The sequence below is a fragment of the Pan paniscus genome, chromosome 10 (assembly GCF_029289425.2).
Source record: "Pan paniscus chromosome 10, NHGRI_mPanPan1-v2.0_pri, whole genome shotgun sequence".
NCBI classification, from domain to species: domain Eukaryota; kingdom Metazoa; phylum Chordata; class Mammalia; order Primates; family Hominidae; genus Pan; species Pan paniscus.
In genome coordinates, this window is record NC_073259.2 from 38,142,883 (window position 1) to 38,170,773 (window position 27,891).

The following is a 27,891-nucleotide window of genomic DNA, read 5'->3' on the forward strand; positions in this document are numbered from 1 at the left end:
GAGGCGGGCGGAGGAGGAGGCGGAGGAGGCGGGAGCTGAGCTGAGTGGGGCGGGCGGCGGCGGGGCCCGAGCCGGAGAAGATGGCGGTGCGGAAGAAGGACGGCGGCCCCAACGTGAAGTACTACGAGGCCGCGGACACCGTGACCCAGTTCGACAACGTGCGGCTGTGGCTCGGCAAGAACTACAAGAAGGTACGCGGGCCGGGCCGGGCCGCGCGGGGACCGGGGGCGGGACAAAGGGACCGCGGCCCTGCAGCCCCGGGATCCTGCCTACCCTCCAGGCGCCCCAGCCCCTCCCCCGCGGCCTCCCGAGCAGCCCCCCGCGCGCCCTCCTGCGCTCCCGCGCCCCTCCCCCAGCTTCCCTCTCCCCGCACCCCCAGCCTCTGAGCCCAGCCCCCGCCCCCACTGCTGCGCCCTCTGCCCCTTGTTTTTTTCTACTGCCCGGCGGGCCCCGGTGCCATTAGCCCACCTTCCCCTCAGCCATCGCCCTCCTGGCTTTTCTGGGAGAGGCGGCCGGCCGGGTGTGGACCGGGTGCCCAATGGGCTCCCCCGCAACCCGGAGCGTGCCCGCCAGAGCTCCCCACGGAGCCAGGTACCAGCGGGGCTGAGGCCTCTCCGGTGCTTTGTGTATGTTCAGAGAGAGAGAATGGAAAGCAGGAGGGTAAACAGTCACAGAGCAAGCCGTTGGCTGCTCATCAGCCTGAAAAAGGTCCCCACCCAGGGATCACCTGTCTCCGCCGCTCATCCCCCACCTTCATCTAAGGGGCAACAGAATCTCTCAGGGAGCCGGGGTATAGGAGTTCCTGGGTAGCGGCCCCTTCCGAAACCTTTCCTCGATTTTACAATGAAGTCACCCTGCAACCTAGCTTTGCAGTACCCTGGGTTTGGGGTCGAGAGGTTAGGGTGAGCTTCCTATCTCTAGCCCCTCACCCCCAAACCCCATAACTGGAGATCATAAGGTGGTGAACAAAAGGTTCAAGAATCCTTACCTGTCTTTTCTACCAAACCTCTTCCTGGTGTCGTCTTTGTCTCTAGGCCTGGTTTTCTCTGGAAATGGTCTGCCTCTCTTTTTCTCACTACCCTCAGAGAGGGATTCTCTTTATGGCTTTCTTTCAGCTCCCCAGTTCTTCCTGCCGGCTTTGCAGCTCGTCAGAAGTGTGCTTAGTGGCTTAGGAGAACTTCCTACTGATGCTGGTTGTGAGCCTGGCCCTGCCCTTGGGGTCTCTCTGGGTGTGAGAATCCTGACAAATAGCTGCTATTTCTATGGCATGTCTCTACGCCTGTGAGAGGCTCTTATTCCCAGGCTTCTACCTTTGACCTTTTGCAGGGAGATCAGGCTAGGGGCTTAGCCTCCGGCCTTGGGGGAATTGACAATTGTGACCTGGTTCAGCTTCCATGCTCTTAGCTCTTTGTCATTTACCTTTCCCTTCACAGATCTATCTCTTTTCACCTCTCACTGAGAGGCACTGTCTTCTTTGTGATGAGTGGGGAGAAAACGGGTCAAAAAGTAAAAAGGAAGTCTCCTGGCTCAGGTTCAAATTAGAATGGAAGGCTAGGATGCTACTAGGTGGCAGAGTGTGGAAACATAGAAGTAGGGCCAGGGTTACTTGTCTCAGATACAGTTTCCTCGGACAGGGTAGATGTTGTCTTGCTCTTCTCCATCAGGCTGGGTAGTGGATGGCCCTTCCTGTCTAGGAGGGCCTATGAAGACATTTATACCCAGTCTTCAGAAGCAAAATGCACAAGCTCACTCAGTCAGCTTGCCCTCCTTCACTTCCTCGTACCTTTTCTTGTTAGGCTACATTATAGGGGGAATCATGGCTTTACAGAGTTCCCCTAAGAAATGTCTCTCTTAGAGCCCCAGAGGTATTGCTTCCATGACCTGAACTTTATAAACCTCCAGAATTTTACAACCCTCAGTGCTGTTGGTTAAAGATGAGGTGCCAAGATAATAGGGTCCTGCAACTCCAATTTCAGAGTATAACTGAGGAAGAGTAGTAAGCTTCCCTGTTCCCCCCAACACTGGCCACCTGGGCTGGTGGCAGCAGAATTTCAGCTTCCTGGTTGGGGTGTCCAGGGCCTCCCTTTTGCCATTTTCTTTATAGAGACTAAATGGGGAGAAGGGCACTATTTTCTTTGCTCCACATGCTTCCAGAGCCCCTGGAGGAGAAATATGGGAGATAGTGGACAATTTATCTGAGATCTATTTTTCTTTCCTTTCCCTCTTTTTCCTTAGTATATACAAGCTGAACCACCCACCAACAAGTCTCTGTCTAGCCTGGTTGTACAGTTGCTACAATTTCAGGAAGAAGTTTTTGGCAAACATGTCAGCAATGCACCGCTCACTAAACTGCCGGTGAGTGCAGAAGTAGCAGGGAGGGTGGGGGGTGGTGGTGGTGAATCCTTCAAACTGAAGAGTTGTATTTTAAAAAAAGATTTGTGAATTTTGTAATTTTTGAAATTTGGGTTATTTTCCACCATCCCTATCCCTGATCAGGGCATTATTGGCTTGGCCTAGTCTCCAGTTTACCATTCTTTTTGTCTTAGTAATATTTTGTGCAACAAATTATTTCAGAGTACCTGGGATCAGTCCACAGGTCTCTCATGGCATGGTTAAAAGGGGACTTGAGATTTGGATTTGTGCAGGCTTGTGTTCAAATCCTGGCTTTGCCATTGGATGGCTCTGTGATCTTGGGCAACATTCATGAGTCTTGGTTCCTTCATCTCTAGATGGGATTAGTAAACCTACCTTGTAGAGTTTCTATAATGGTACCTGAGGTAATCCAGTAAAGTGTTAGCACAAGGTGGTGCTTTCTGTATGTTGGTTTCTTTCACTCCCCTCTTCCAGGCCACATGATGCAATGGCACAAGGGTTAAAGAATTTCAGCTTTGAGGCCGGGCGTGGTGGCTCACGCCTGTAATCCCAGCACTTTGGGAGGCCGAGGCGGGCAGATCACCTGAGGTCTGGAGTTGGAGACCAGCCTGACCAACATGGAGAAACCCCGTCTCTACTAAAAATACAAAATTAGCCGGGTGTGGTGGCTCATGCCTGTAATGCCAGCTACTCAGGAGGCTGAGACAGGAGAATTGCTTGAACCTGGGAGGCAGAGGTTGCAGTGAGCCAAGATTGCGCCATTGCACTCCAGCCTGGGCAACAAGAGTGAAACTCCGTCTCAAAAAAAAAAAAAAAGAGGGAGATCAGTTCAGCATGGGATTTTGTGAAAGGATTATTAGATTATTAAGTGATGAGAGAATTTACAGTGGAACCTTGACATGCTTTTTCCGTATCTTGATTTTGTAGATCAAATGTTTCCTGGATTTCAAAGCGGGAGGCTCCTTGTGCCACATTCTTGCAGCTGCCTACAAATTCAAGAGTGACCAGGGATGGTGAGATGATTCTCTCTATTCTTCTTACATTTAGTTTAGAGGAAATCCCCCTTTTTGATTCCCTGGGATCTTTCTGGGGTAGAAATTCTTGTGAGTCTCTTTATTTTGCTGGGTCAGTAGACCTGACTTACTAGGTCAGAAAAATGGTTGGGAGTCAGAGCCAAAACAGTCTCCAAGAGTGAGTGTGTGAGTATCACTGTGTGTTTTGTAGAGGAAAAGGGATTCTTAGGTTGGCATCTCAAACCTTTTTTTGTCCCTTTGGATTAGGCACAGAGAGTGATTCATGGAGTTGAGATCAGTGAACCTCAGATCCCAGGTGATTTTTGGCAATAGCTGTGAGCAAGCTTGCCTCCTAATTTCCCATATTAAGAAGTCATGGCTGGGCGCAGTGGCTCACGCCTGTAATCCCAGCACTTTGGGAGGCCGAGGTGGGTGGATCATTTGAGGTCAGGAGTTTGAGACCAGCCTGGCCAACTTGGCAAAACCCCATCTCTACTAAAATACAAAAATTAGCCGGGCATGGTGGCGGGCATCTGTAATCTCAGCTACTTGGGAGGCTGAGGCAGGAGAATGGCTTGCACACAGGAGGCAGAGGTTGCAGCTGGCCAAGATCGCGCCAGTGCACTCCAGCCTGGGCAACAGAGCGGGACTCCCTCTCAAAAAAAAAAAAAAAAAAAGGCCGGGTGTGGTGGCTCATGCCTGTAATCCCAGCACTTTGGGAGGCCGAGGCAGGTGGATCACCTGAGGTCAGGAGTTCAAGACCAGTTTGACCAATATGGTGAAACCTCATCTCTACTTACTAAAAATACAAAAATTAGCCACGTGAGGTGGTGTGTGCCTATAGTCCCAGCTACTGGGGAGGCTGAGACAGGAGAATTGCTTGAACCTGGGAGGCAGAGGTTGCAGTGAGCTGTGATCGCGCCACTGCACTCCAGCCTAGGTGACAGAGCAAGACTCCATCTCAAAAAACAAACAAAAAAGTCACGTGCCCTCACCTCATCTGCAGACCTGAGCTATACCACTCACTAGATTATTGCCTCTTCACAAGGCGGCGTTACGATTTCCAGAATCCATCACGCATGGACCGCAATGTGGAAATGTTTATGACCATTGAGAAGTCCTTGGTGCAGGTAATAGGCATATACCCTATTTATCTCCCTTCCCTCAGTGAGAATCTAAAACACCCCTTTCCTATAATCTCATTCTGTCTATTTCTTCTCTCCACAGAATAATTGCCTGTCTCGACCTAACATTTTTCTGTGCCCAGAAATTGAGCCCAAACTACTAGGGAAATTAAAGGACATTATCAAGAGACACCAGGTAAATGGTCTGGTGAGGAGAGGTTTCAGAAACTCCATGACTGTTTTCCCAATGTTTTCTATACCAAGCAGCAGCCCTGAATTACCATGTTTTCTGCTTCAGAGGTGGCTCTGTCTACTTGGAAAAAGACTTGAGTTAAAGCCTTGAGTCTGTCTTTTTCTGTCTGCTTCTCCCATTTTTCAGTCCTGACAGGTTTGCATTACTGTTCTAGAGACTATGTTGGCCTGGGGAAAAATAGTATCCACTTCTACTGAGCTAGAGATTGCGTGATCTCAGATAAATGAAATTCCTGCTCTTTGGAACTTTATAATAATGAATAGATGTCATTGATAAGGATGTACAGTTGACTTTAAATTTCCCATGTATAGATTATCTGTTCAGAAGATTATTTGTGGCAATTTTTAATTCTTTGACTTTTCTCCATTATTAGCACAATCCCAGCTGTTTCCCTCTGCCACTTAGCTGGTGTGTGCTTAGAGAATACAAACTAACTTTAATACTATTATAAGCAAAATATGGTTAGGAAGGCAGCTCTGTGGCTAAACCTTGAGTAATTCAGAGGGGACCATAATTTACCCGCTTCTCCTTTTACCATCCAGGGAACAGTCACTGAGGATAAGAACAATGCCTCCCATGTTGTGTATCCTGTCCCGGGGAATCTAGAAGAAGGTGAGACCTGGGTTTTCCTGTCCACTTGAGTGGATGGTTTGGACTAGGAGGCAGAGGACTAAGATCACCATTCAGTACCTGGGCTCCTCCTCTTCTTTCAATCTTGAATCCTCCTACCACCTTAAGTTCCTATTACCAAGTCCCCTGCTACAACAGGAGAGTGCATTAGTTAGGGCTTTTGTACAGTATTTTTTTTGTGTCCCCCTTTAGCTTATATCTCTCCCTTCTCTTCCTCTATCCCCAGAGGAATGGGTACGACCAGTCATGAAGAGGGATAAGCAGGTTCTTCTGCACTGGGGCTACTATCCTGACAGGTGAGGATGGGTTCCTGGGGCAGGTTTAAGTATAAGAGCCAGACCCAGAAGCCCTAGGACATCTAGCAGAGCAAGAGGCCACTCTTTCAGAGTTATTTTTAGATCACTTAATTTGTTTTCCTCTCACCTAGTAAGTGAACCTCTGTCTTAGGGGAGGTTTGGACTTAGTGGACAAGCCTTGGGCTAAAAGGATTGAGGCTTTATGTGTGAATTGATTATCCCAGCATCATTTTCGATAAGTAAATGTTAGAAACAATCTAAATGTCTAACAGTAGGAAAATGTTTCAGTAAATTTGTATATCTACTCAGTGGACTATTATGCAGTCTTTAAAGTGATATAACATGGATAATTTATAAGTGAATATTATTAATAATTGCAAAAAGTAGCATGTAGGCCTGGCATGGTGGCTCACGCCTGTAGTCCCAGCACTTTGGGAGGCCAAGGCAGGTGGATCACCTGAGGTTAGGAGTTCGAGACCAGCCTGGCCAACATGCTGAAACCCCGTCTCTACTAAAAATACAAAAAAAAAAAAAAAAATAGCAGGGCATGGTGGCACACGCCTGTAGTTTTAGCTACTTGGGAGGCTGAGAAGCAGGATAATCGCTTGAACCGGGGCAGCAGAGGTTGCAGTGAGCCAAGATCACACCACTGCACTCTAGCCTGGGCAACAGAGCGAGACTCTGTCTCAACAAAACAAAACAAAACAAAAAATAGCATGTAGGTTGGGTGCAGTGGCTAATGCCTATAATCCCAGCACTTGGGGAGGCTGAGGCGGGCAGATTGCTTGAGCCCAGGAGTTTGAGACCAGCCTAGGCAACATGGTGAAACCCTGTCTTTACAAAAAAAAAAAAACAGAAATTAGCTGGGCATGGTGGCACGCACCTGTAGTCCTAGCTACTTGGGGGGCTGAGGTGGGAGGATTGCTTGAGCCCAGGAGGTTGAGTCTGCATTGTGCCGTGATTGCACCACTGCACTTCAACCTGGGCAATAGAGCAAGACCCTGTCTCAAAAAAAAAAAAAGCATGTAAAATATCATCTAGTATGGTTATGATTATGTAAAAACATCATCTAGTATGGTTATGATTATGTAAAAACAAAATTGTGGACCAGGCACAGTAGCTCACTCCTATAATACTAGCACTTTGGGAAGCCAAGGCAGGAGGATCACTAAAGGCTGGAAGTTCAAGACCAGCCTAGGCAGCAAAGTGAGACCCTGTCTTAACAAAAACAAAAACCCCAGCTGGACGCGGTGTCTCATGCCTGTAATCCCAGCACTTTGAGAGGCCGAGGTGGGTGGATCACGAGGTCAGGAGTTTGAGACCAGCCTGGCCAAGATGGTGAAACCCCGTCTGTACTAAAAATATAAAAATTAGCCGGGCGCGGTGGCAGGCACCTGTAATCCCAGCTACTCGGGAGGCTGAGGCAGGAGAATCGCTTGAACCTGGGAGGCAGAGGTTGCAGTGAGCCGAGATCGCGCCACTGCACTCCAACCTGGGCGACAGAGCAAGAGCAAGACTCTGTATCAAAAAAAAAAAAATTACTGTGGAGGAAAAACAGATATACAAGTATCAAGAGTAGTTACGTATGGGTGATTCTTTTTGTTCTCTATTTTTGAAATGTTTCGTAATGTGCTTTTACTACTTTATAATGAATAGAATACAAAAAAAATAAGCCAAGAACCCAATACTTTCTGTAAATGGAAAAGGTAAAAGATCTGCACTTTACTTTTCCACAATTCTGTCCCATTGATTCTACTGTGTGCTCAATTTCCCATGGCAGTTACGACACATGGATCCCAGCGAGTGAAATTGAAGCATCTGTGGAAGATGCTCCAACTCCTGAGAAACCTAGGAAGGTGAGCTTTTCTTTTATCCCCTCTTCCCCAAAAAGAATGCCAGGACCAGTCTACCCTTTGGAAGTGAAACAGAGGCTTGTATGCCCTTGAGCTTTTTCTGTTAAGGGTCCCCAGACAGAGCTGTGGCTTCCAGGCTTCTCTGCAGCATGATCTGCCTTTGTACTTTAGGTTCATGCAAAGTGGATCCTGGACACCGACACCTTCAATGAATGGATGAATGAGGAAGACTACGAAGTAAATGATGACAAAAACCCTGTCTCCCGCCGAAAGAAGATTTCAGCCAAGACACTGACAGATGAGGTGACAAATCCTGTTCTTTTTTTCCTGGCGCCCTTAGCATAAGTCTCAGAACAAATCTTCAGTGGGGATTGTAGGCTGACATTTGTCCTGATTCTCCATCCTATAGGTGAACAGCCCAGATTCAGATCGACGGGACAAGAAGGGGGGAAACTATAAGAAGAGGAAGCGCTCCCCCTCTCCTTCACCAACCCCAGAAGCGAAGAAGAAAAATGCTAAGAAAGGGTGTGCCAGCCCCTAGCCAGCCCCCGTGTTCACCATTCTCTCCACATCATGTTGAAGGAAGGAAAGACAAATCCCTTCCTATAACCACCTGGCCCTGACCTGGGTGTGCCATAATACTGCAGGTGTCCTGAGAGGGAAGATGAGGAGATCTTTAGCTGCTCAGTTGTTAGTTCTGGTTCTGGCCCCACTAGTAAATTTAAAGAGAGCTTTATCAAGTGAAAAGCCTTTGCCACTTCCCATTACTGTGTGATTACTGGTTTCTGTTTGTACTCAGCTCTACCCTTGGAATTCTCTGTCACTTCCCTTCCCTTGAACTTCAACTTCCAGGGACTCCTTGTCCAAGGATGACTGGGTTCTCTTTCACTCTCTTTCCTTCCCAGTCCCTCAACACCTTATACTAAGTCAAAGCGTGGCCACAGAGAAGAGGAGCAAGAAGACCTGACAAAGGACATGGACGAGCCCTCACCAGTCCCCAATGTAGAAGAGGTGACACTTCCCAAAACAGGTACAGGCCAGGCTGAGCTCCTGGGATCCACCCCCACTCCCCGTCTTGACTCTCCTTTGCCAAACCCCAAGTGAGCTGATTTCTCAGGTCCACCTCCCAGTCTACAGGATCTTTTCCTTAAATTTAGCTGGTTATTGGAATTATGGTCATTACCCTGGAAAATCCTCTAAGTTTATATTCATATCTGAGTTGTGGACTGTGCTTTGTGCCTGATAGTAGTTGTCTCCAAACTCTTTGATTATGTGTTTCTGACAGTAAAATATATTTGAGCATGGCCAGGCACGGTGGCTTATGACTGTAATCCCAGCATTTTGGGAGGCCGAGGCGGGCGGATCACCTGAGGTCAGGAATTCGAGACTAGCCTGGCCAACATGGTGAAACCCCATCTCTACTAAAAATACAAAAATTAGCTGGGCGTGGTGGTGGGCACCTGTAATCCCAGCTACTTGGGAGACCGAGGCAGGAGAATTGCTTGAACCTGGGAGGTAGAGGTTGCAGGGAGCCGAGATTGTACCACTGCACTCCAGCCTGGGCGACAAGAGCAAAACTCCATCTCAAAAAAAAAAAGGGCCGGGCACGGTGGCTCATGCCTGTAATCCCAGCACTTTGGGAGGCCGAGGTGGGCGGATCACGAGGTCAGGAGATCGAGACCATCCTGGCTAACATGGTGAAACCCTGTCTATACCAAAAATACAAAAAAATTAGCTGAGCGTGGTGGCGGGTGCCTGTAGTCCCAGCTACTCAGGAGGCTGAGGCAGGAGAATGGCGTGAACCTGGGAGGCGGAGCTTGCAGTGAGCTGAGATCACGCCACTGCACTCCAGCCTGGGCAACAGGGCGAGACTCCATCTCAAATAAAAAAAAAGAAAAAAAAATATGTATATATGCATTAATTATGTACTTGTACTGTTAAGCCACTACCATGGGAACGTTTTAAAACACAAACATATCTAAAAAATTGAAAAATGTAAAGAATGATAAAAACGAACATGAAGAATCAGGGCGCGGTGGCTTACGCCTGTAATCCCAGCACTTTGGGAGGCCGAGGCAGGCGGATCACGAGGTCAAGAGATCAAGACCATCCTGGCTAACACGGTGAAACCCCGTCTTTACGAAAAATACAAAAATTTGCCAGGCGTGGTGGTGGGCGCCTGTAATCCTAGCTATTCGGGAGGCTAAGGCAAGAGAATCACTTGAACCTGGGAGGTGGAGGTTGCAGTGAGCCGAGATCGCGCCACTGCACTCCAGCCTGGGCGACAGAGCGAGACTCCGTCTCAAAAAAACAAAACAAAAAACATGAAGAGAAGTTCTGTATTCTCTCCCTGAGTTGCAGTGGATCATCTTTTGCGTCCTATGTTAGAACCCCACTTTGGAGACATTGCTCCACCAATACTGGTTTACAGTCTGTATTCTGTAGACTCACCCCAGGTATTCCAGAAGTGTATTTCAGGGGTAGGATTAGGGCTGCCACCAAGAAGAGTTCTGGCTTCTACCTCCTCATCAATCAGCTCTCTTCTCTATGTTTGCTCCTGAGCATATGTATATGAATTCAGTTGAGGAAAGTATCCTCTGCTTTCAAAAATGTTTAACACTTAACCATTCCTCCACAGAGTGATTTGGTCAGATTCAGTATCAGACCATTAAAAGCTTACAGATACATAGATGGAGATAAAGGCCTGTCAAAGACAAGAATCATTTATGAATGTACATAGAGAAATAAGTTAAATTAATTTTTGGTTGGAGAAGTGGGGAAAGTAGCAAGAAGTTTGAAGCCCTAGAATAATTGTGACTGGAGAGAATTACTATATTTTGCAATCAGGTGGAGACAATTTTTGGAGAAAGTAGGATCCCTGGAACTATTAAATTGAAGGCTTGAATTAGGCAAAATCTGGCTGATAAAATGACTCTCTGTTTTCGCAGTCAACACAAAGAAAGACTCAGAGTCGGCCCCAGTCAAAGGCGGCACCATGACTGACCTGGGTAAGACAGGAGCCTCTTGGGCACGGCAGTCAGAGCCAAGGGAAGGGGAGGGCTCAGCTGCCCCCTTTTCGCTAGCCTGATGGGCTTTTGGTAGGGCTTTCTTGCCCCTCAGGAGGCTCCAGCCTTACATCTTGGTCTTTCTCTTTCAGATGAACAGGAAGATGAAAGCATGGAGACGACGGGCAAGGTGGAGCCAGTTTAGAGAGGCCCTACCTCTCTATGTGATTCTGATTTGTGATTATAAAGTTCATTCTGCCCAAACTTTTCACTGCCCAGACTTTACCCACTGTAGACTAATTCCAGCTTTGTTCAAAACTCTGACCCTTTCAGAGTCCTGGGGCCCATGACTGCTCAGTCCCATCACCCATCTTTAGTGTCCACATTCCTGGGGTGTGGGAGAAGCAGAGGGTTGCTAGGGAGGAAACAGGAATGCTGAGTGTCCAGCAGCCTCCATACTCGTAGGATGAGGATGAGAACAGTACGGGGAACAAGGGAGAGCAGACCAAGAATCCAGACCTGCATGAGGACAATGTGACTGAACAGACCCACCACATCATCATTCCCAGCTACGCTGCCTGGTTTGACTACAATAGGTATGGTTGTCCCCAACTTCTCACTGAGTCCTTATTTCCCTGCCTCCAGGGGTCAACAGGCTGTTCTTCTCCCTGCCTCCTCCAAATAAGTTATTTTTTCCTCACCCAAATAGACCAGAGTACACTTTAGTTTTAGGGGAGCTCCTTGTGTCCTTTTGAGTCTTACAGCCTGTGGGATGTTCTCCCCAAGCTTCTAACTTCAGCAATTTCGAGCTCTTTTCCTCCTTTGCCTTCTAGGCTTTTCCTCCCTTTGGGGCCCCCATCCCTTCACCAATGCCTTCTTCTGAAACCATTCTGGCTTTTCTTGCAGCGTTCATGCCATTGAGCGGAGGGCTCTCCCTGAGTTCTTCAACGGCAAGAACAAGTCCAAGACTCCAGAGATGTAAGGAAATCTCATCTCATGATTCTCCTTCTCCCTCCTGTCCCCACATTCACCCTTCCTGATCCAGTAACATTCAGTTTAGCAAACATTTCTTGAGCATCTTCCATGAGCCAGGCACTATACTAGGCTTACAACGGCACAATATCTGCCTTTAGGCAGCCCTGGCCTAGCATGTAGACACATGTTCTTTAGGATATGCCCAAGGGTGATATTAAGCATGTTCTATACATAACAAGTACCTACTCCAGTGCCTCAACTTCTTTTTAACAGGGTATAGAGCCTTTAAATCCATATTACTGATATCGTCTATACTGCAGATATCCCTAAGCACAAAAGTTTTGATTAAAGCGTAAATTACTATTACCAGGCTGGTTCCTGAGAGTAGGTTTTAATAGAAAAACAAGAGAAGGAACTAATAGAAGACCAGTTTATATAAATTAAGGGATGGAGAGGGCTCACTGGGAAAGAAGTGTAGGAGCCACGGTGGCTCAAGACTGTAAATCATCCCAGCTACTTGGGACACTGAGACAGAAGGATTCCTTGAGGCCAGGAGTTCAAGAATAGCATGAGCAACATAGCAAGACTCCCATCTCTAAAGAAGTGAAAAAAAATTAGCTGGGCCTGGTGGGGCATACCTGTGGTCCCAGCTACTTCGGAAGCTGAAATGGGAAGATTGCTTGAGCCCAGGAGTTTGAGGCTGCAGTGAGCCATGATCACACAACTGCTCTCCAGCCTGGCTGACACGGCAAGACCCCGTATCTAAAAAAATTAATGAACAAGGCTGGGTGTGGTGGCTTACGCCTGTAATCCCAGCACTTTGGGAGGCCGAGGCGGGCGGATCACAAGGTCAGGAGATCGCGACCATGCTGGCTAACATGATGAAACCCCATCTCTACTAAAAAGATCAGGCGCGGTGGCTCATGCCTGTAATCCCAGCAATTCGGGAGGCCGAGGCGGGCGGATCACCCGAGGTCAGGAGTTCGAGCTCAGCCTGACCAACATGGAGAAACCCCGTCTCTACTAAAAATACAAAACTAGCTGGGCGTGGTGGCACGTGCCTGTAATCCCAACTACTAGGGAGGCTGAGGCAGGAGAATCGCTTGAACCCGGGAGGCGGAGGTTGCAGTGAGCTGAGATCGCGCCATTGCACTCCAGCCTGGGCAACAAGAGTGAAACTCCGTCTCAAAAAAAACAAAAAAACAAAAACAAAAAAAATTAGCCGGGCGTGGTGGCATGCATCTGTAGTCCCAGCTAGTCTGGAGGCTGAGGCAGGAGAATCACTTGAACCTGAGAGGCAGAGGTTGCAGTGAGCCGAGATCACGCCACTGCACTCCAGCCGGGGTGACAGAGCGAGACTCCGTCTCAAAAAAAAAAAAAAATAGCTGGGCGTGGTGGCAGGCGCCTGTAGTTCCAGCTACTTGGGAGGCTGAGGCAGGAGAATGGCGTGAACCTGGGAGACAGAGCTTGCAGTGAGCCGAGATTGCGCCACTGCACTCCAGCCTGGGCGACAGAGCAAGACTCCGTCTCAAGAAAAAAAAAAAAAAAAAGATTTTGCCTCAGGCCAAACCTGCTTGGCTTTGGATAAGACATGGCAGTCTTCTTTGGTTAGGAATACTTCAAGATAACCACATTGATGAGGTGGGTGAGACTGAGAACTGAACAAGTTTTCTTCCCAGCTATTCCACAGCTTCCCCTCTCTGGGGGTCCCTCCGTGTTTTTTCTTCATAGCTTGCTATGGTTCTCTCTTCCTTCTCTTCCTGGAGAAAGCAGTATGTGTGAAAAGAAAGTAGTGATCAGGTGAAATGAATTCAACATGACCTGCAGGCAGGGTTGGAGTAGGAACTGAACTCTTGGTATAAAATAGTAAATGATGGGCTGGGCATGGTGGCTCACGCCTGTAATTCCAGCACTTTGGGAGGCCCAGGCGGGCAGATCACGAGGTCAGGAGTTCGAGACCAGCCAGGCCAACATGGTGAAACCCCGTCTCTACTAAAAATACAAAAATTAGCTGGGTGTGGAGGCACGCACCTGTAATCCCAGCTACTTGGGAGGCTGAGGCAGGAGAATCACTTGAGGCCGGGAGGTGGAGGTTGCAGTGAGCCAAGATCGCATCATTATACTCCAGCCTGGGCAACAAGAGTGAAACTCCAACTCAGAAAAAAAAAAAAAGTAAATCATGATAATTGCCTACATCTATTGAGAGCTTAGTATCTCCCAGGCACTATACTAAATGTCCAACCTACATTGAGTAATTTAATCTTTACGTCAACCTTAGAGGTAGATATCGTCTTCAGTTGACAGATAGGGTATAGAGGAGTCAAGTCACCTGCATAAAGTCACAGAGCTAGTAAATAAAACCAGGATCTGAATCCTTTAATCTGGCCCATGATCTGAAACTTTACACTGTACCACATGATAGCTGCCATTTTTTTGAGCCCCTACAATGCACCAGGCACTATACTAGTACTTTATAGACCTCTCAACAGACATTCCATTTTACAAATGAGGAAACTGAGGTTTAAAAATTCGAAGTAAATTGCCAAGGTCCTCATGGTAGAACTGGGATTTGAACTTAGATCTTTTCAACTTCAAAACATATGTTTTTTACCATGGTATGCTGACTAGCTATATGCATGAATAAGGACTTCCTTTTAACATCTGAGTTTGGAAATGAGTATTTTCTTAACTTCTAATTCCTTGTTTAAAAATTGTATAAAATGGCTAGGTGCAGTTGGCTCATGCCTATAATCCCAGCACTTTGGGAGGCCGAGGCAGGAGGCTCACCTGAGGTCAGGAGTTTGCGACCAGCCTGACCAACATGGAGAAACCCTGTTTCTACTAAAAATACAAAATTAGCCGGCCGTGGTGGCACATGCCTGTAATCAGAGCTACTGAGGAGGCTGAGGCAGGAGAATCTCTTGAACCCAGGAGGCGGAAGTTGCCATGAGCCAAGATCATGCCATTGCATTCCAGCCTGGGCAACAAGAGGGAAACTCCATCTCAAAAAAAAAAAATTGTATGAAATATCCTTAAGTATAGCCAAGGAGATAATTCATTTAAAGAAAACCCCATCAAGGAAAAGTAAGACATATTTGAAACCCTTTCATCTAGCACATAGCAGGCACTCAGCATGTAGAGTCAAATAATCTACTTTTTTCCATCTTTATCATGCAGAAGAAGTCATTAGCTCTCTTACCATTTTTTCCTTTAGCCCTTTAACAAACATTTATTTTTCTTCTTCTTGTTTCTCTCTCTCTTTCTTCTAAGCTACCTGGCCTATCGAAACTTTATGATTGACACTTACCGACTGAACCCCCAAGAATATCTTACCTCTACCGCCTGCCGCCGAAACCTAGCGGGTGATGTCTGTGCCATCATGAGGTGGGTCTTGTGGCTGAGGGGAAGGGGGTACATGAGGATGCCTGCCTATGGATGTGTTTTGGCAACAGTAGAGATGCCAGCAAGGAACACAGAGGAGCAGACAGAAAAAAGCACCTCTAGAGAAAGGTGAAGTACAGGTTTGGGGAATGAATGACTTGAGGGATTAGCAATGGCATTCTCTGAAGTGTAGAATATAGGACAAAGAAGGAGCACGTCTGTAATTGAAAGATACTGGTTCAGGCCAGGTGTGGTGGCTCATGCCTATAATCCAAACATTTTGGGAGACCAAGGTGGGAGGATTGCTGGAGCCTAGAAGTTCGAGACCAGCCTGGACAAAATGGCAAAACCCCATCTCTAGAGAAAATGCAAAAAAATTAGCTAGGCATGGTGGCACGTGCCTGTGGTCTTAGTGACTCAGGAGGCTGAGGTGGGAGGATCACCTGAGCCCTGGAGGTGGAGGCTGCAGTGACCGGTGATCACACCACTGCACTTCAGTCTCTCTTAGGGAAAAAAAGAAAGAAACTGGTTCAGTTTTACTAGCTATTCAGGAAGAAATGTTCAGTAGGTAGGTAGATATAGAGATTGGCCCAGGCTGAAGATGTAGACTTGGGTGTCACTGGCATTTAGGTGATAAATGAACAACTGGAGTAGGTGAGATTTCTTAAGGAGTACAATGAACAGAGGAAAAGGCCGGGGTTGGGTGGGGAGGGGGTTTATGCCCCTTCTACCCCCCACTTTTCCTCTTCCTCATGCACCTTTCTGGCTATCCGTGTGACCCTGTCTCTGCCTCTCTGTGCACAGGGTCCATGCCTTCCTAGAACAGTGGGGTCTTATTAACTACCAGGTGGATGCTGAGAGTCGACCAACCCCAATGGGGCCTCCGCCTACCTCTCACTTCCATGTCTTGGCTGACACACCATCAGGGCTGGTGCCTCTGCAGCCCAAGACACCTCAGGTAGGGTGAGGTGCTATGGGGATGGGGCGGGTTGGGAAGATTGGGCTTCTTTGAACTTTTCTTTTTCTGGTTTTTAGGGTAATGGTTCAGGAGTGTTTTGAGGCTTCTTCCTTTTCCATGGGATGCAAAGGGTCATGGGAATCAGCCCCATGTGTTTAGCATCCTCTCTCAGCCTTTGTACCTAAGGCTGTAATTGCTGAGGGAGAAGAGATTATCCTTTTACTCAAGGAGTAGACAGGCTAATGTAGGGGAGTCAATAGAGAAAAATGGCTTAAAATTAACTTGCATGAAATTTTTAAACTTTGTCATCTTTGCCACATTTTTTCATTTTTGCCTCATAATTATCATCTTCATTTTTTTTTCCATTTCCACTTCATCCATTACAAAAATTAGGAAGAAGGTTATGTGGCTTGCCCAAGGTCACAGAGTACCAAATCTAGGATTAGAACCTAATTGTCCAGCTCCTAAGAGAACCTATAAAGATAATGTGAATATGTATGGATATCATGCCAACGACATGTCTTATTAATCATGAAGGGAACATGGAACAGTGGCATGAGTGCCCCCAGAGCTTGTGGGCCGCCCAGCATATGGTCTTGAGGCCTCCAGGGCCTTGGCCTGGTCATTTCCTGCCCAGCCTCCATGACGCCAAGCTCTGTCCCCCAGGGCCGCCAGGTTGATGCTGATACCAAGGCTGGGCGAAAGGGCAAAGAGCTGGATGACCTGGTGCCAGAGACGGCTAAGGGCAAGCCAGAGCTGGTAGGTGGGGTGCAGACCCTGCTGGGCTGCTCATTTTCCCCTTTATTGGGGGGCCCCTGCCCGGGAAGAAGAGACATGAGAGCAGAGGAACTACAGCAGTAAGGGAGGAAGTCCCACCCAGGGGTGTCCCTGGCTTTGGGAAAGAAGCTCCTTCTGTCTGTTTTTTCTCTCTGTCAGCCCCTGGCTCCCAGTGGTCACTTGTACTCACCTGTTTCTTTCCCTCCACAAATAGCAGACCTCTGCTTCCCAACAAATGCTCAACTTTCCTGACAAAGGCAAAGAGAAACCAACAGACATGCAAAACTTTGGGCTGCGCACAGACATGTACACAAAAAAGAATGTTCCCTCCAAGGTAGGAGGTGCGGGCCGACTCTAGGGGTAGAGAATGTTCGCTCCTCAGAGGTCACAGGCTCCTTTCTTCTCACCTGCCTGTGTTTCCCCTGCAGAGCAAGGCTGCAGCCAGTGCCACTCGTGAGTGGACAGAACAGGAAACCCTGCTTCTCCTGGAGGTAATTGGGGCAAAGAAAAGAAAGTTTTTCTCTGAAAACAGAAGTGGGCTCCGTGTAGAGGCTCACGCCTGTAATCCCAGCACTTTGGGAGGCCAAGGCAGGAGGATCACTTGAGTCCAGGAGTTCGAGATGAACCTGGGCAACATAGTGAGACTCTGTCTCTACGAAAAATTTTTTAAATTAGCCAGGTGTGGTGGCACACACCTGTGGTCCCAGCTACTCAGGAGGCTAAGTGGGAGGATTGCTTGAGCCTAGGAGGTCAAGGCTCCAGTGAGCTTCAGGACCAGCTCCAGGCTGGGGATTTGGGCCATTTCATTAACTTCATATCCTTTCTTAGTGCTACTTCAAGATCCCCCTTGGACCTAGCAGAGTACACAAATACCAGAACATAGAGAACTTTGAAACCAGCTGCCCTTAGTAGGATGGGGGGAGTCAGCCTTCGAGAAAAGTGGCTAAGTAAGCGGAGTTATGTCTCCACCACTACCACCAGGCACTGGAAATGTACAAAGATGACTGGAACAAAGTGTCCGAGCATGTGGGAAGCCGCACACAGGACGAGTGCATCTTGCATTTTCTTCGTCTTCCCATTGAAGACCCATACCTGGAGGACTCAGAGGCCTCCCTAGGCCCCCTGGCCTACCAACCCATCCCCTTCAGTCAGTCGGGCAACCCTGTTATGAGCACTGTTGCCTTCCTGGCCTCTGTCGTCGATCCCCGAGTCGCCTCTGCTGCTGCAAAGTCAGCCCTAGGTAATGGGGGTGGGTGGTTCCACCTGGCCTTCTTAGTTTGCTTTTGAAGGGCTAATTACTCAGACTGTGAATCCTCTCAAGTTTGGCTGCCCTGCTGGCCTTGTCTGTGCGGGCCTCAGCTCGGGCACCTGTCTAGGCTCCATACTAGCTTAGATGAAGACATGGGCTTGTGAGTAAGCTTTTGCAGGGATTGCCAGAACTGTTCCACTGTGCTGCTCCCAGCCTCATTCTTTCTGGGTCTTGCAGAGGAGTTCTCCAAAATGAAGGAAGAGGTACCCACGGCCTTGGTGGAGGCCCATGTTCGAAAAGTGGAAGAAGCAGCCAAAGTAACAGGCAAGGCGGACCCTGCCTTCGGTCTGGAAAGCAGTGGCATTGCAGGAACCACCTCTGATGAGCCTGAGCGGATTGGTAAGGCCAGGCAGGTTCCCAGATTTCTTGCCTTTCACAAGATCCAGAGCTACCTGGCCTCCTGTGCCATTTCTGCCTCAAGTTGGCATTAGAGCACAACATGAATGAGAAAATTGGTAGGGTTTTTATTTTCCCCATGAGTTTACCTCAGGGGCTCTGGAGCCCTACTAGTCCTCTCATGAAGATTTTGGGTAGAAAAATCTTTGCTTATAGAAGGGGCTGTTAGAAAAGTCTTGTGAAGGCTGGGCGCGGTGGCTCACGCCTGTAATCTCAGCACTTTGGGAGGCCGAGGTGGGTGGATCACGAGGTCGGGAGTTCAAGACCAGCCTGGCCAAGATGCTGAAACCCTGTCTCTACTAAATATACAAAAATTAGCTGGGCGTGGTGGCACGCGCCTGTAATCCCAGCTACTTCAGAGGCTGAGGCAGGAGAATCGCTTAAACCTGGGTGCCAGAGGTTGCAGTGAGCCAAGATCAAGCCACTGCACTCCAGCCTGGGCAACAGAGCAAGACTTCGGCTCTCAAAAAAAAAAAAAAAAAAAAAGTCTTGTGAAGGCTGGGCGCAGTGGCTCATGCCTGTAATCCCAGTACTTTGGGAGGCTGAGGTGGGCAGATCGTTTGAGACCAGTCTGGGCAACATGGCAAAATCCTGTCTCTATAAAAAATACCAAAAAAGTTAGCCAGGCATGGTGGCATGCGCCTGTAGCCCCAGATACACAGGAGGCTGAGGTGAGAGAACCACTTGAGCCTGGGAAGTCAAGGCTGCAGTGAGCCATGATTGTGCTACTGCACTCCAGCCTGGGCGACAAGAGTGAGACCCTGTCACCAAAAAACAAAAACAAAAAAACAGGTGTTATGGAGAAACTGGGTGCAACGGCTCATACCCATAGTCCAAGCTGCTCAGGAGGCTGAGGTGGGAGGATTGCGTGGGCCCAGGAGTTTGAGACCAACCTGGGCAACACAGCAAGACCCTGTCTCTAAAAAAAAAGAAAAGTGTTAGACACAGACGACTGTGTATTAGACATTTCCTGTTTTCTTTCTTTTCTCATGGGCCCAGAGGAGAGCGGGAATGACGAGGCTCGGGTGGAAGGCCAGGCCACAGATGAGAAGAAGGAGCCCAAGGTATAGAGGGATTTCTGGGAGCTGCAGGGGCTGCGTGCAGCACTGTGGTGATGGGGAAGTTGGCCTTGTTCAGCTTAGATGGGCAAGGGCTGGTTTTGGACGGGGTTGTCTCCTAGAATCAGATCACCTCCAAAGTAAGAGGAATAAATTTAGTTCCCCGTCTGGCCCCTCTGTGTGAGAACTAATCACCCTAATCCCTGATAACTCTCCTTTTCTATCACTGGAATTTCAGGAACCCCGAGAAGGAGGGGGTGCTATAGAGGAGGAAGCAAAAGAGAAAACCAGCGAGGCTCCCAAGAAGGATGAGGAGAAAGGGAAAGAAGGCGACAGTGAGAAGGAGTCCGAGAAGAGTGATGGAGACCCAATAGGTGAGCCTCCCACAAGGGTAGGTGGGGGTGCAGGAAAGAGAGGTGAAGCTGTGGGGCTAACTCAACCCTTGTCCTGGCCCAGTCGATCCTGAGAAGGAGAAGGAGCCAAAGGAAGGGCAGGAGGAAGTGCTGAAGGAAGTGGTGGAGTCTGAGGGGGAAAGGAAGACAAAGGTGGAGCGGGACATTGGCGAGGGCAACCTCTCCACCGCTGCTGCCGCCGCCCTGGCCGCCGCCGCAGTGAAAGCCAAGGTGAGGCCAGACCTTGAAGACCTCAGGGAAGAAAATGTCCACTTCTCTAATCTCATCTCACTTAGAGGAAATCTTTCCTCACTCACACCTTAAATAATGCTGACCTATTTATTTTTTATTTTTATCTCAGGAGGAGGTAAAGTTAGTCATCCCTTCTCTAAGCTTTAAAAAATATATCACCATTGGGCCTGTTTTCAACCCTGTCAGTATTTGACTCCATGTTACCCTTTGCCACACTATCTCCATGTTCTTCTTTTGAGACGGAGTCTTGCTCTGTCAGATCTCGGCTCACTGCAGCCTCCACCTCCCAAGTTCAAGTGATTCTCCTGCCTCAGCCTCCTGAGTAGCTGGGACTACAGGCGTGCTACACCACGCCTGGCTAACTCTTTGTATTTTTAGTAGAGATGGGGTTTCACCATGTTGGCCAGGCTGGTCTTGAACTCCTAACCTCAGGTGATCCACCCGCTTTGGCCTCCCAAACTGCTGGAATTACAGGCGTGAGCCACCGTGCCCAGCCTCCATGCTCGTTTATTTATTTATTTATTTATGTATTTTTTGAGATGGAGTCTCACTCTGTTGCCCAGGCTGGAGTGCAGTGGCACAATCTCGGCTCACTGCAACCTCCACCTCCCAGGTTCAAGCGATTCTCCCACCTCAGCCTCCCAAGTAGCTAGGATTACAGGCACGTGCCATCATGCCCGGTTAATTTTTGTATTTTTAGCGGAGATGGGGTTTCACCCTGTTGCCCCAGGCTGGTCTCAAACTCCTGTACTCAAGTGATCTGCTCGCCTCAGCCTCCCAAAGCGCTGGGATTACAGGCATGAGCCATCGCACCTGGCCAAAATAATTTAATTTTTTAAAAAGGCTGGGCGCAGTGGCTCACGCGTGTAATCCCAGGACTTTGGGAGGCTGAGGCGGGTGGATCACCTGAGGTTGTAAGTTTGAGACCAGCCTGGCCAACATGGTGAAACCCCATCTCTACTAAAAACACAGAAATTAGCCGGCGTGGTGGCGCATGTCTGTAATCCCAGGTACTGGGGAGGCAAAGGCACGAGAATTGCTTGAACCCAGGAGGTAGAGGTTACAGTGAGCTGAGATCATGCCACTGTACTCCAGCCTGGGCAACAGAGTGAGACTGTCTCAAAAAAAAAAAAAAGAAAAGAAAAAAGACACGGTGGCTCACGCCTATAATCCCAGCACAAAAAAGTCAAGCCCTTTCACCATGGGTTGTGACCACAGCAAGTTTGTTCTTATACCTGCCAGCATCCACCCTACCTTTCTTCTGTATTGTCTTCAGTTGGGTCCTCCCACTGAGGTGCTGTCTCACCCCTCCTTCCCTAGCACTTGGCTGCTGTTGAGGAAAGGAAGATCAAATCTTTGGTGGCCCTGCTGGTGGAGACCCAGATGAAAAAGTTGGAGATCAAACTTCGGCACTTTGAGGAGCTGGAGACTATCATGGACCGGGAGCGAGAAGCAGTGAGTAGCAGGAGCCCTGGAACCCTGCTGCGCTGTGCCTCAGTTTAAAATCGGAGGGGCGTGTGTGTGTGTGTGTGTGTGTGTGTGTGTGTTTCAGTGAAAGAGAGATAAGCAACAGTGGGGAAAGCCTGTGTGTGTGTGTGTGTGTGTGTGTGTGTGTGTGTGTGTGTGTGTTTCAGTGAAAGATAAGCAACAGTGGGGAAAGCCTGAGACAGACAGGGCTTCAAAGCAAAGCAGGGCAGGAACAGGGCAGGAGTAGGGCAGCCAGTTAGAGACAGTTAAGTGGTCTCACAAGTGAAGTCTGGGGACTGAAGTCCCACAGAAGGTCAGCTCCATGAGGCAGGGACTCTAGTTGGTTGTTTTGATTGCTGCATCTCCAGGTCCTTGAACAGTGCTTGGCCCATAGTAGACTCAAATAGTGATTGAGTGAATGGGCGTAACGGATGATGAGAGAGAGGGTAAGGGCCTCAGATCCAGGAGGTGAACTTGGAAAGGGAATGGGACCGACACAGTGTTGAACCATTTTGTCTTTGGAGGACATAAAAAGAAATAGACAATAGGGACTGGGCACAGTGGCCCACATTTGTAATCCTAGTACTTTGGTAGGCTGAGGCAGATGGATCACTTGAGCCCAGGAGTTCAAGACCAGCCTGGGTAACATAGTGAGATCTCTGTCTCAACAATTTATTTTATTTATTTATTTATTTATTTGAGACAGAGTTTCACTCTTGTTGCCCAGGCTGGAGTGCAATGGTGTGATCTTCGCTCACCACAACCTCCACCTCCTGGGAAGCGATTCTCCTGCCTCAGCCTCCCCAGTAGCTGGGATTACAGGCATGTGCCACCATGCCCAGCTAATTTTGTATAGTAGAGATGGGGTTTCTCTATGTTGGTCAGGCTGGTCTCGAACTCCCGATCTCAGGTGATCAGCCCATCTCTGCTTCCCAAAGTGCCGGATTACAGGTGAGTCATCACGCTTTTTTTTTTTTTTTTTTTTTGAGATGGAGTCTTATTCTTTCGCCCAGGCTGGAGTGCAGTGGTGCAATCACGGCTCACTGCAACCTCCGCCTCCTGGGTTCAAGCGATTCTCCTGCCTCACCTCCCGAGTAGCTGGGATTACAGGCACATGCCACCATGACCAGCTAATTTTTGTATTTTTAGTAGAGACAGGGTTTCACCATGTTGGCCAGGCTGGTCTCAAACTCCTGACCTCAGGTGATCCGCCCACCTCAGCCTCCCAAAGCGCTGGGATTACAGGCATGAGCCACCGTGCCCAGCCCAAACATTTTTTAAAAATAAACAAATTAGCCGGGCGTGGTGGTGCGAGCCTGTGGTCCCAGCTACTCAGGAAGCTGAGGTGGGAGGATCGTTTGAGCCCAGGAGGTCAAGGCTGCACTGAGCCATGTTTGCCCCATTGCACTCCAGCCTGGGTGACAGAGTGAGACCCTATCTCAAAAAAAAAAAAAAAAAGAAAAAGAAATAGAAAATAGGGACCTCAGAGAACTTAAGGTTTAATGGGAGACATCAAATGAATATACAATATGGAGACATCAGAAACAGTTAAGAAGGTTTAAAGTATCTGACAACTTCACATTAAGAGATTGCACATCAGCCGGGCGCGGTGGCTCACACCTGTCATTCCAGCACTTTGGGAGGCTGAGGCAGGTGGATCACGAGATCAAGGAGATGGAGACCATCCTGGCTAACATGGTGAAACCCCGTCTCTACTAAAGAATAAAAAAATACAAAAAATTAGCCCGGCATGCTGGCACGCACCTGTAATCCCAGCTACTCGGGAGGCTGAGGTAGGAGAATTGCTTGAACCGGGGAGGCGGAGGTTGCAGTGAGCTGAGATCATGCTACTGTACTCCAGCCTGGGCGACAGAGTGAGACTCAGTCTCAAAAAAATAAAGAGATTGCACATCAAGTTTCTAAGTCCTGAGATCATAGAATAAAGCTAAAGCTCAGAGGCAAATAAATTGATCTGGGATAGCTTCCTAAGAACAGTGACTTTTTAGTGAATTTTGAAGTAAGAAAAGAACTTGAATTGACAAAAGGAACTGGAAGCATTTTCCAAATCAAGGTAATGGCAAGTTCAAAGCTTTGTAGCTGAAGTGAGCTTGGGCCAGGTTAAAGTCATTGCAATAAGAAACCATGTGGGCACCCAGGAGACAAAGGTCATGGGAATTTGCACGAAGTGGGGTGGGGAGGACAGAGGAAGCACAAGCGCAAGATGTAGATTTTGGGAACCTTCTGATTGAGAGGCGGGCTCTTTCAGAAGAAGACAAAGCAGGGGTTGAGGCATTTGTCTTTGGGATCTGCTGAAAATTGGATAACAATACTCAATTGGCACTGGCAGCTGGAGTATCAGAGGCAGCAGCTCCTGGCCGACAGACAAGCCTTCCACATGGAGCAGCTGAAGTATGCGGAGATGAGGGCTCGGCAGCAGCACTTCCAACAGATGCACCAACAGCAGCAGCAGCCACCACCAGCCCTGCCCCCAGGCTCCCAGCCTATCCCCCCGACAGGGGCTGCTGGGCCACCCGCAGTCCATGGCTTGGCTGTGGCTCCAGCCTCTGTAGTCCCTGCTCCTGCTGGCAGTGGGGCCCCTCCAGGAAGCTTGGGCCCTTCTGAACAGATTGGGCAGGCAGGGTCAACTGCAGGGCCACAGCAGCAGCAACCAGCTGGAGCCCCCCAGCCTGGGGCAGTCCCACCAGGGGTTCCCCCCCCTGGACCCCATGGTAAGTGTTATGTTCCAGAACTTTTGTTGGCTAGAGGAATCCAGGTGAATGTCCCAGTTCTCCTCAAAGGGGATACAAGATGAGTCTGGAGATGAGGTTAGCCTCAATTTCTATAGATGGGCCCATCTCTCTTAGGCCCCTAAATCAGCAGGAATCCTTCCCCAAACTCGAGAGCTTTGGAATTTTATTCACTTACTCTAGTGTCAGAAAAGGGGAAGATAGTGCCAAGGAATGGCTAGATTATCCTTGTTTGTAAAAGTGAGTTATTCTTTGGGAGGCCGAAGTGGGTGGATCACGAGGTCAGGAGATCGAGACCATCCTGGCCAACATGGTGAAACCCCGTCTCTAGTAAAAATACAAAAATTAGCTGGGCGTGGTGGTGCGTACATGTAGTACCAGCTACTCGGGAGGCTGAGGCAGGAGATTGCTTAAACCCGGGAGGCGGAGGTTGCAGTGAGCCAAGATCGTGCCACTGCACTCCAGCCTGGTGACAGAGCGAGACTCCGTCTAAAAAAAAAATAGAAAAGGTGAGTTGTTAAGCAAAATTTTATACCTAATTTTCTCCATCTCTCATCTTTATTCTCAGGCCCCTCACCGTTCCCCAACCAACAAACTCCTCCCTCAATGATGCCAGGGGCAGTGCCAGGCAGCGGGCACCCAGGCGTGGCGGGTAATGCTCCTTTGGGTTTGCCTTTTGGCATGCCGCCTCCTCCTCCTCCTCCTGCTCCATCCATCATCCCATTTGGTAGTCTAGCTGACTCCATCAGTATTAACCTCCCCGCTCCTCCTAACCTGCATGGGCATCACCACCATCTCCCGTTCGCCCCGGGCACTCTCCCCCCACCTAACCTGCCTGTGTCCATGGCGAACCCTCTACATCCTAACCTGCCGGCGACCACCACCATGCCATCTTCCTTGCCTCTCGGGCCGGGGCTCGGATCCGCCGCAGCCCAAAGCCCTGCCATTGTGGCAGCTGTTCAGGGCAACCTCCTGCCCAGTGCCAGCCCACTGCCAGGTGAGAAGGGGCCAAGAGGGGAGAAGGGTGAGGGAGAGGGGTCCACCTGGAGGGAGGGTGAGCGGGCAGGTGGGGAAGAGGTCAGGTATTAGAGTTTCCACAATCCTTTTTGAACACTCTGGTAAAATTAGAATACAGGAGGAAGGGCCTCTCTGGCCGTCCTCCACCATTCCCCAGCCTGGCAGCTGCCACCTTTGGGATGATGTTGGGGCCTTTCACTGGTGGGTCATGGAGCAATCCTGTGGCAGAGAGCATCTCAGTTGTAAACTTGAAAAGCAGCTGTTTGCATGATGATTGAGTGGCATCCCTTTGCTTATTCCTATCACGTTCAAATGCCCCATATAGAGAGTCTTTCTATATGTTTTTCTGAGTATGAGGTAGAAAAGAGTGTTGGGAACAGAAGTTGAACATTATGGGTACCTCATTCATCCACCCAGCCACTGCATGCCATGCCCGGTTCTGTCTGTCTGTGGTGGTCTGGGTCTGGAGCCATCTCTCCGGCGTACTCTAACTGATTTATCTTCCTTTTCTCCACAGACCCAGGCACCCCCCTGCCTCCAGACCCCACAGCCCCGAGCCCAGGCATGGTCACCCCTGTGCCACCTCCACAGTGAGGAGCCAGCCAGACATCTCTCCCCCTCACCCCCTGTGGACATCATGGTTCCAGGAACAGCCCTTCCCCCACCACTGGGACCCTCCCCAGCCTGGAGAGTTCATCACTACGTAAGGAAAGCTCCTTCCGCCCCTCCAAAGCCCTCACCATGCCTAACAGAGGCATGCATTTTTATATCAGATTATTCAAGGACTTCTGTTTAAAAGATGTTTATAATGTCTGGGAGAGAGGATAGGATGGGAATGCTGCCCTAAAGGAAGGGCTGGTGAAAGGTGTTTATACAAGGTTCTATTAACCACTTCTAAGGGTACACCTCCCTCCAAACTACTGCATTTTCTATGGATTAAAAAAAAAAAAAAAAAGTAGATTTTAAAAAGCCACATCGGAGCTCCCTTCTACCCACTAAAAAATAACCAATTTTTACATTTTTTGAGGGGGAGTGAGTTTTAGGAAAGGGGAATTAAGATTCCAGGGAGAGCTCTGGGGATAGAACAGGACGCAGATTCCATCTCTCCCCAAGCCCCTTTTTAGTGACTAAGTCAAGGCCCCAACTCCCCTCCCCCACCCTACGCCGAGCTTATTCGAGTTCATTCGTACTAATAATCCCTCCTGCGGCTTCCTCATTGTTGCTGTTTTAGGCCACCCCAGCTCAGCCAATGATTCCTTTCCCTCTGAATGTCAGTTTTGTTTTTAAAAGTCACTTGCTTAGTTGATGTCAGCGTATGTGTATTTGGTGGGGAAAACCTAATTTCGGGGATTTCTGTGGTAGGTAATAGGAGAAGAAAGGGCACTGGGGGCTGTTCTCCTTCCTTCCCTGGGCTGTATCCATGGACTCCTGGAAGGCACAGAGAAGGGAGCTATAAGAGGATGTGAAGTTTTAAAACCTGAAATTGTTTTTTAAAGCACTTAAGCACCTCCATATTATGACTTGGTGGTTCACCCCTTAGCCTCCTCCCTCTCCCACCAAGACTGTGAGAACTTCAGCTGATAGCTGGGGGCTCCCCAGATGAGGATGCAGGGATTTGGGAGCAGTGGAAGAGGGTGCCCAACCTTGGGTTGGACCAACCCTTGGCTCGCAGCTCAACTCTGCTTCCCGCATTCCTGCTCCACGTCCCAGCTTCTCCCCTGTGACCGGAAGGCAGGTGTGACTCCAGGCTCTGCACTGGTTCTTCTTGGTTCCTCCCACCAGGCCCTTTGTTCCTCATGTCCCCATGTTTCTCTCCCTCTGCGTCTTAGCACCTTTCTTCTGTTCAAAGTTTTCTGTAAATCTTCTCTTTTTCTTTCTTTCTTTTTTTTTTTTTTATAAATTAATTTGCTTTCAGTTCCATCTTGTGGGTGCATTCTGTGTTCTTACCTGTGGCTGTCAGGCAGGGGGATTGTGATGGGAACAGCTTTCCTGGAGTCCTTCACAGCGGCGTTTACCTGGGCCGAAAGACACTCTGCAAGCCACACGGCCTACAGACACTGCGCCTCCCCACAAAACACGAACAGCAGCACAACTGTCGAGACTATGTGCTGGTATAGGAGCAGAGGCTCTCACCTGCCCTAAAAGCTGTTTAAGACTTGGAAGGACATTCCCACAACATGGAATTTTGTATCTCCGTCCCTTCAGAAGTAGTGGTTTCACTCCTTCCCTTATTAGAGAGGAGGCAAGCTCCTTACCTACTTTTGTTATAATTGGCCCTTCACCCTGCTGAGGTGACGGACAGGCTTAGGCAGTGCTAATAATGGCCTGGCTTTAGCTCCAATAAACACTCCACAGGCTTCCCCACAAAAGGCCTTATTGGGAGCTTGGGAGGGCGGGGGCCAGATTTAAGGAGCTGGAAGGCTAGGAGAAGACAGCCTGATATGGAATGGAACAGGGATGGCCAGCCTTAGTCCTACTGGGATCTATGGCTTTCCTAATCTCCCAAGAGGTAGCTTGTGTAAGATGGATGAATGGGGCCAGTAGTTTTTAAATGAAGCCCAGATGGCTAGTACAGGGCCTTCCCCAGCTTTCCTCAACCCCTGCACCATTGATTG

General features: G+C 48.9%; 1 protein-coding gene across 13 annotated transcripts; it reads left to right on the top strand.

The window, feature by feature from the left end:
• Positions 1–27,196, top strand: SMARCC2 (SWI/SNF related, matrix associated, actin dependent regulator of chromatin subfamily c member 2). Of its 13 annotated transcripts, none has more exons than XM_003824930.5 (30): positions 5–191; positions 2,236–2,355; positions 3,301–3,386; positions 4,435–4,516; positions 4,614–4,706; positions 5,306–5,375; positions 5,620–5,689; positions 7,470–7,545; positions 7,714–7,845; positions 7,952–8,067; positions 8,448–8,572; positions 10,491–10,550; positions 10,700–10,737; positions 11,013–11,143; positions 11,454–11,525; positions 14,793–14,906; positions 15,708–15,861; positions 16,528–16,620; positions 16,853–16,972; positions 17,067–17,129; positions 17,620–17,878; positions 18,125–18,286; positions 19,343–19,407; positions 19,640–19,775; positions 19,858–20,024; positions 21,366–21,500; positions 23,860–24,241; positions 24,828–24,911; positions 25,191–25,256; positions 25,794–27,196. In XM_003824930.5, the coding sequence occupies exons 1-30, from the start codon at positions 81–83 to the stop codon at positions 25,868–25,870; spliced, it is 3,459 nt and encodes a 1,152-aa protein (XP_003824978.2). In that variant the 5' UTR covers positions 5–80; the 3' UTR covers positions 25,871–27,196. The 13 variants fall into 13 exon arrangements, with proteins under 13 accessions (XP_054951523.1, XP_003824978.2, XP_008976868.2 ...); XM_008978620.4 differs by having other exon boundaries at positions 16,856–16,972; XM_008978616.4 differs by having other exon boundaries at positions 24,828–25,256.
• Positions 27,197–27,891: the final 695 nt, after the last annotated feature.

Bases quoted from the DNA above. Each gene is read 5' to 3' on its own strand.
- SMARCC2 (XM_063593424.1), top strand. From the start codon at position 81: ATGGCGGTGCGGAAGAAGGACGGCGGCCCCAACGTGAAGTACTACGAG. The intron at 10,551-10,699 runs GTAAGACAGGAG...TTTCTCTTTCAG, and splicing joins CGGCACCATGACTGACCTGG to ATGAACAGGAAGATGAAAGC. The intron at 11,144-11,453 runs GTATGGTTGTCC...CTTTTCTTGCAG, and splicing joins GCCTGGTTTGACTACAATAG to CGTTCATGCCATTGAGCGGA.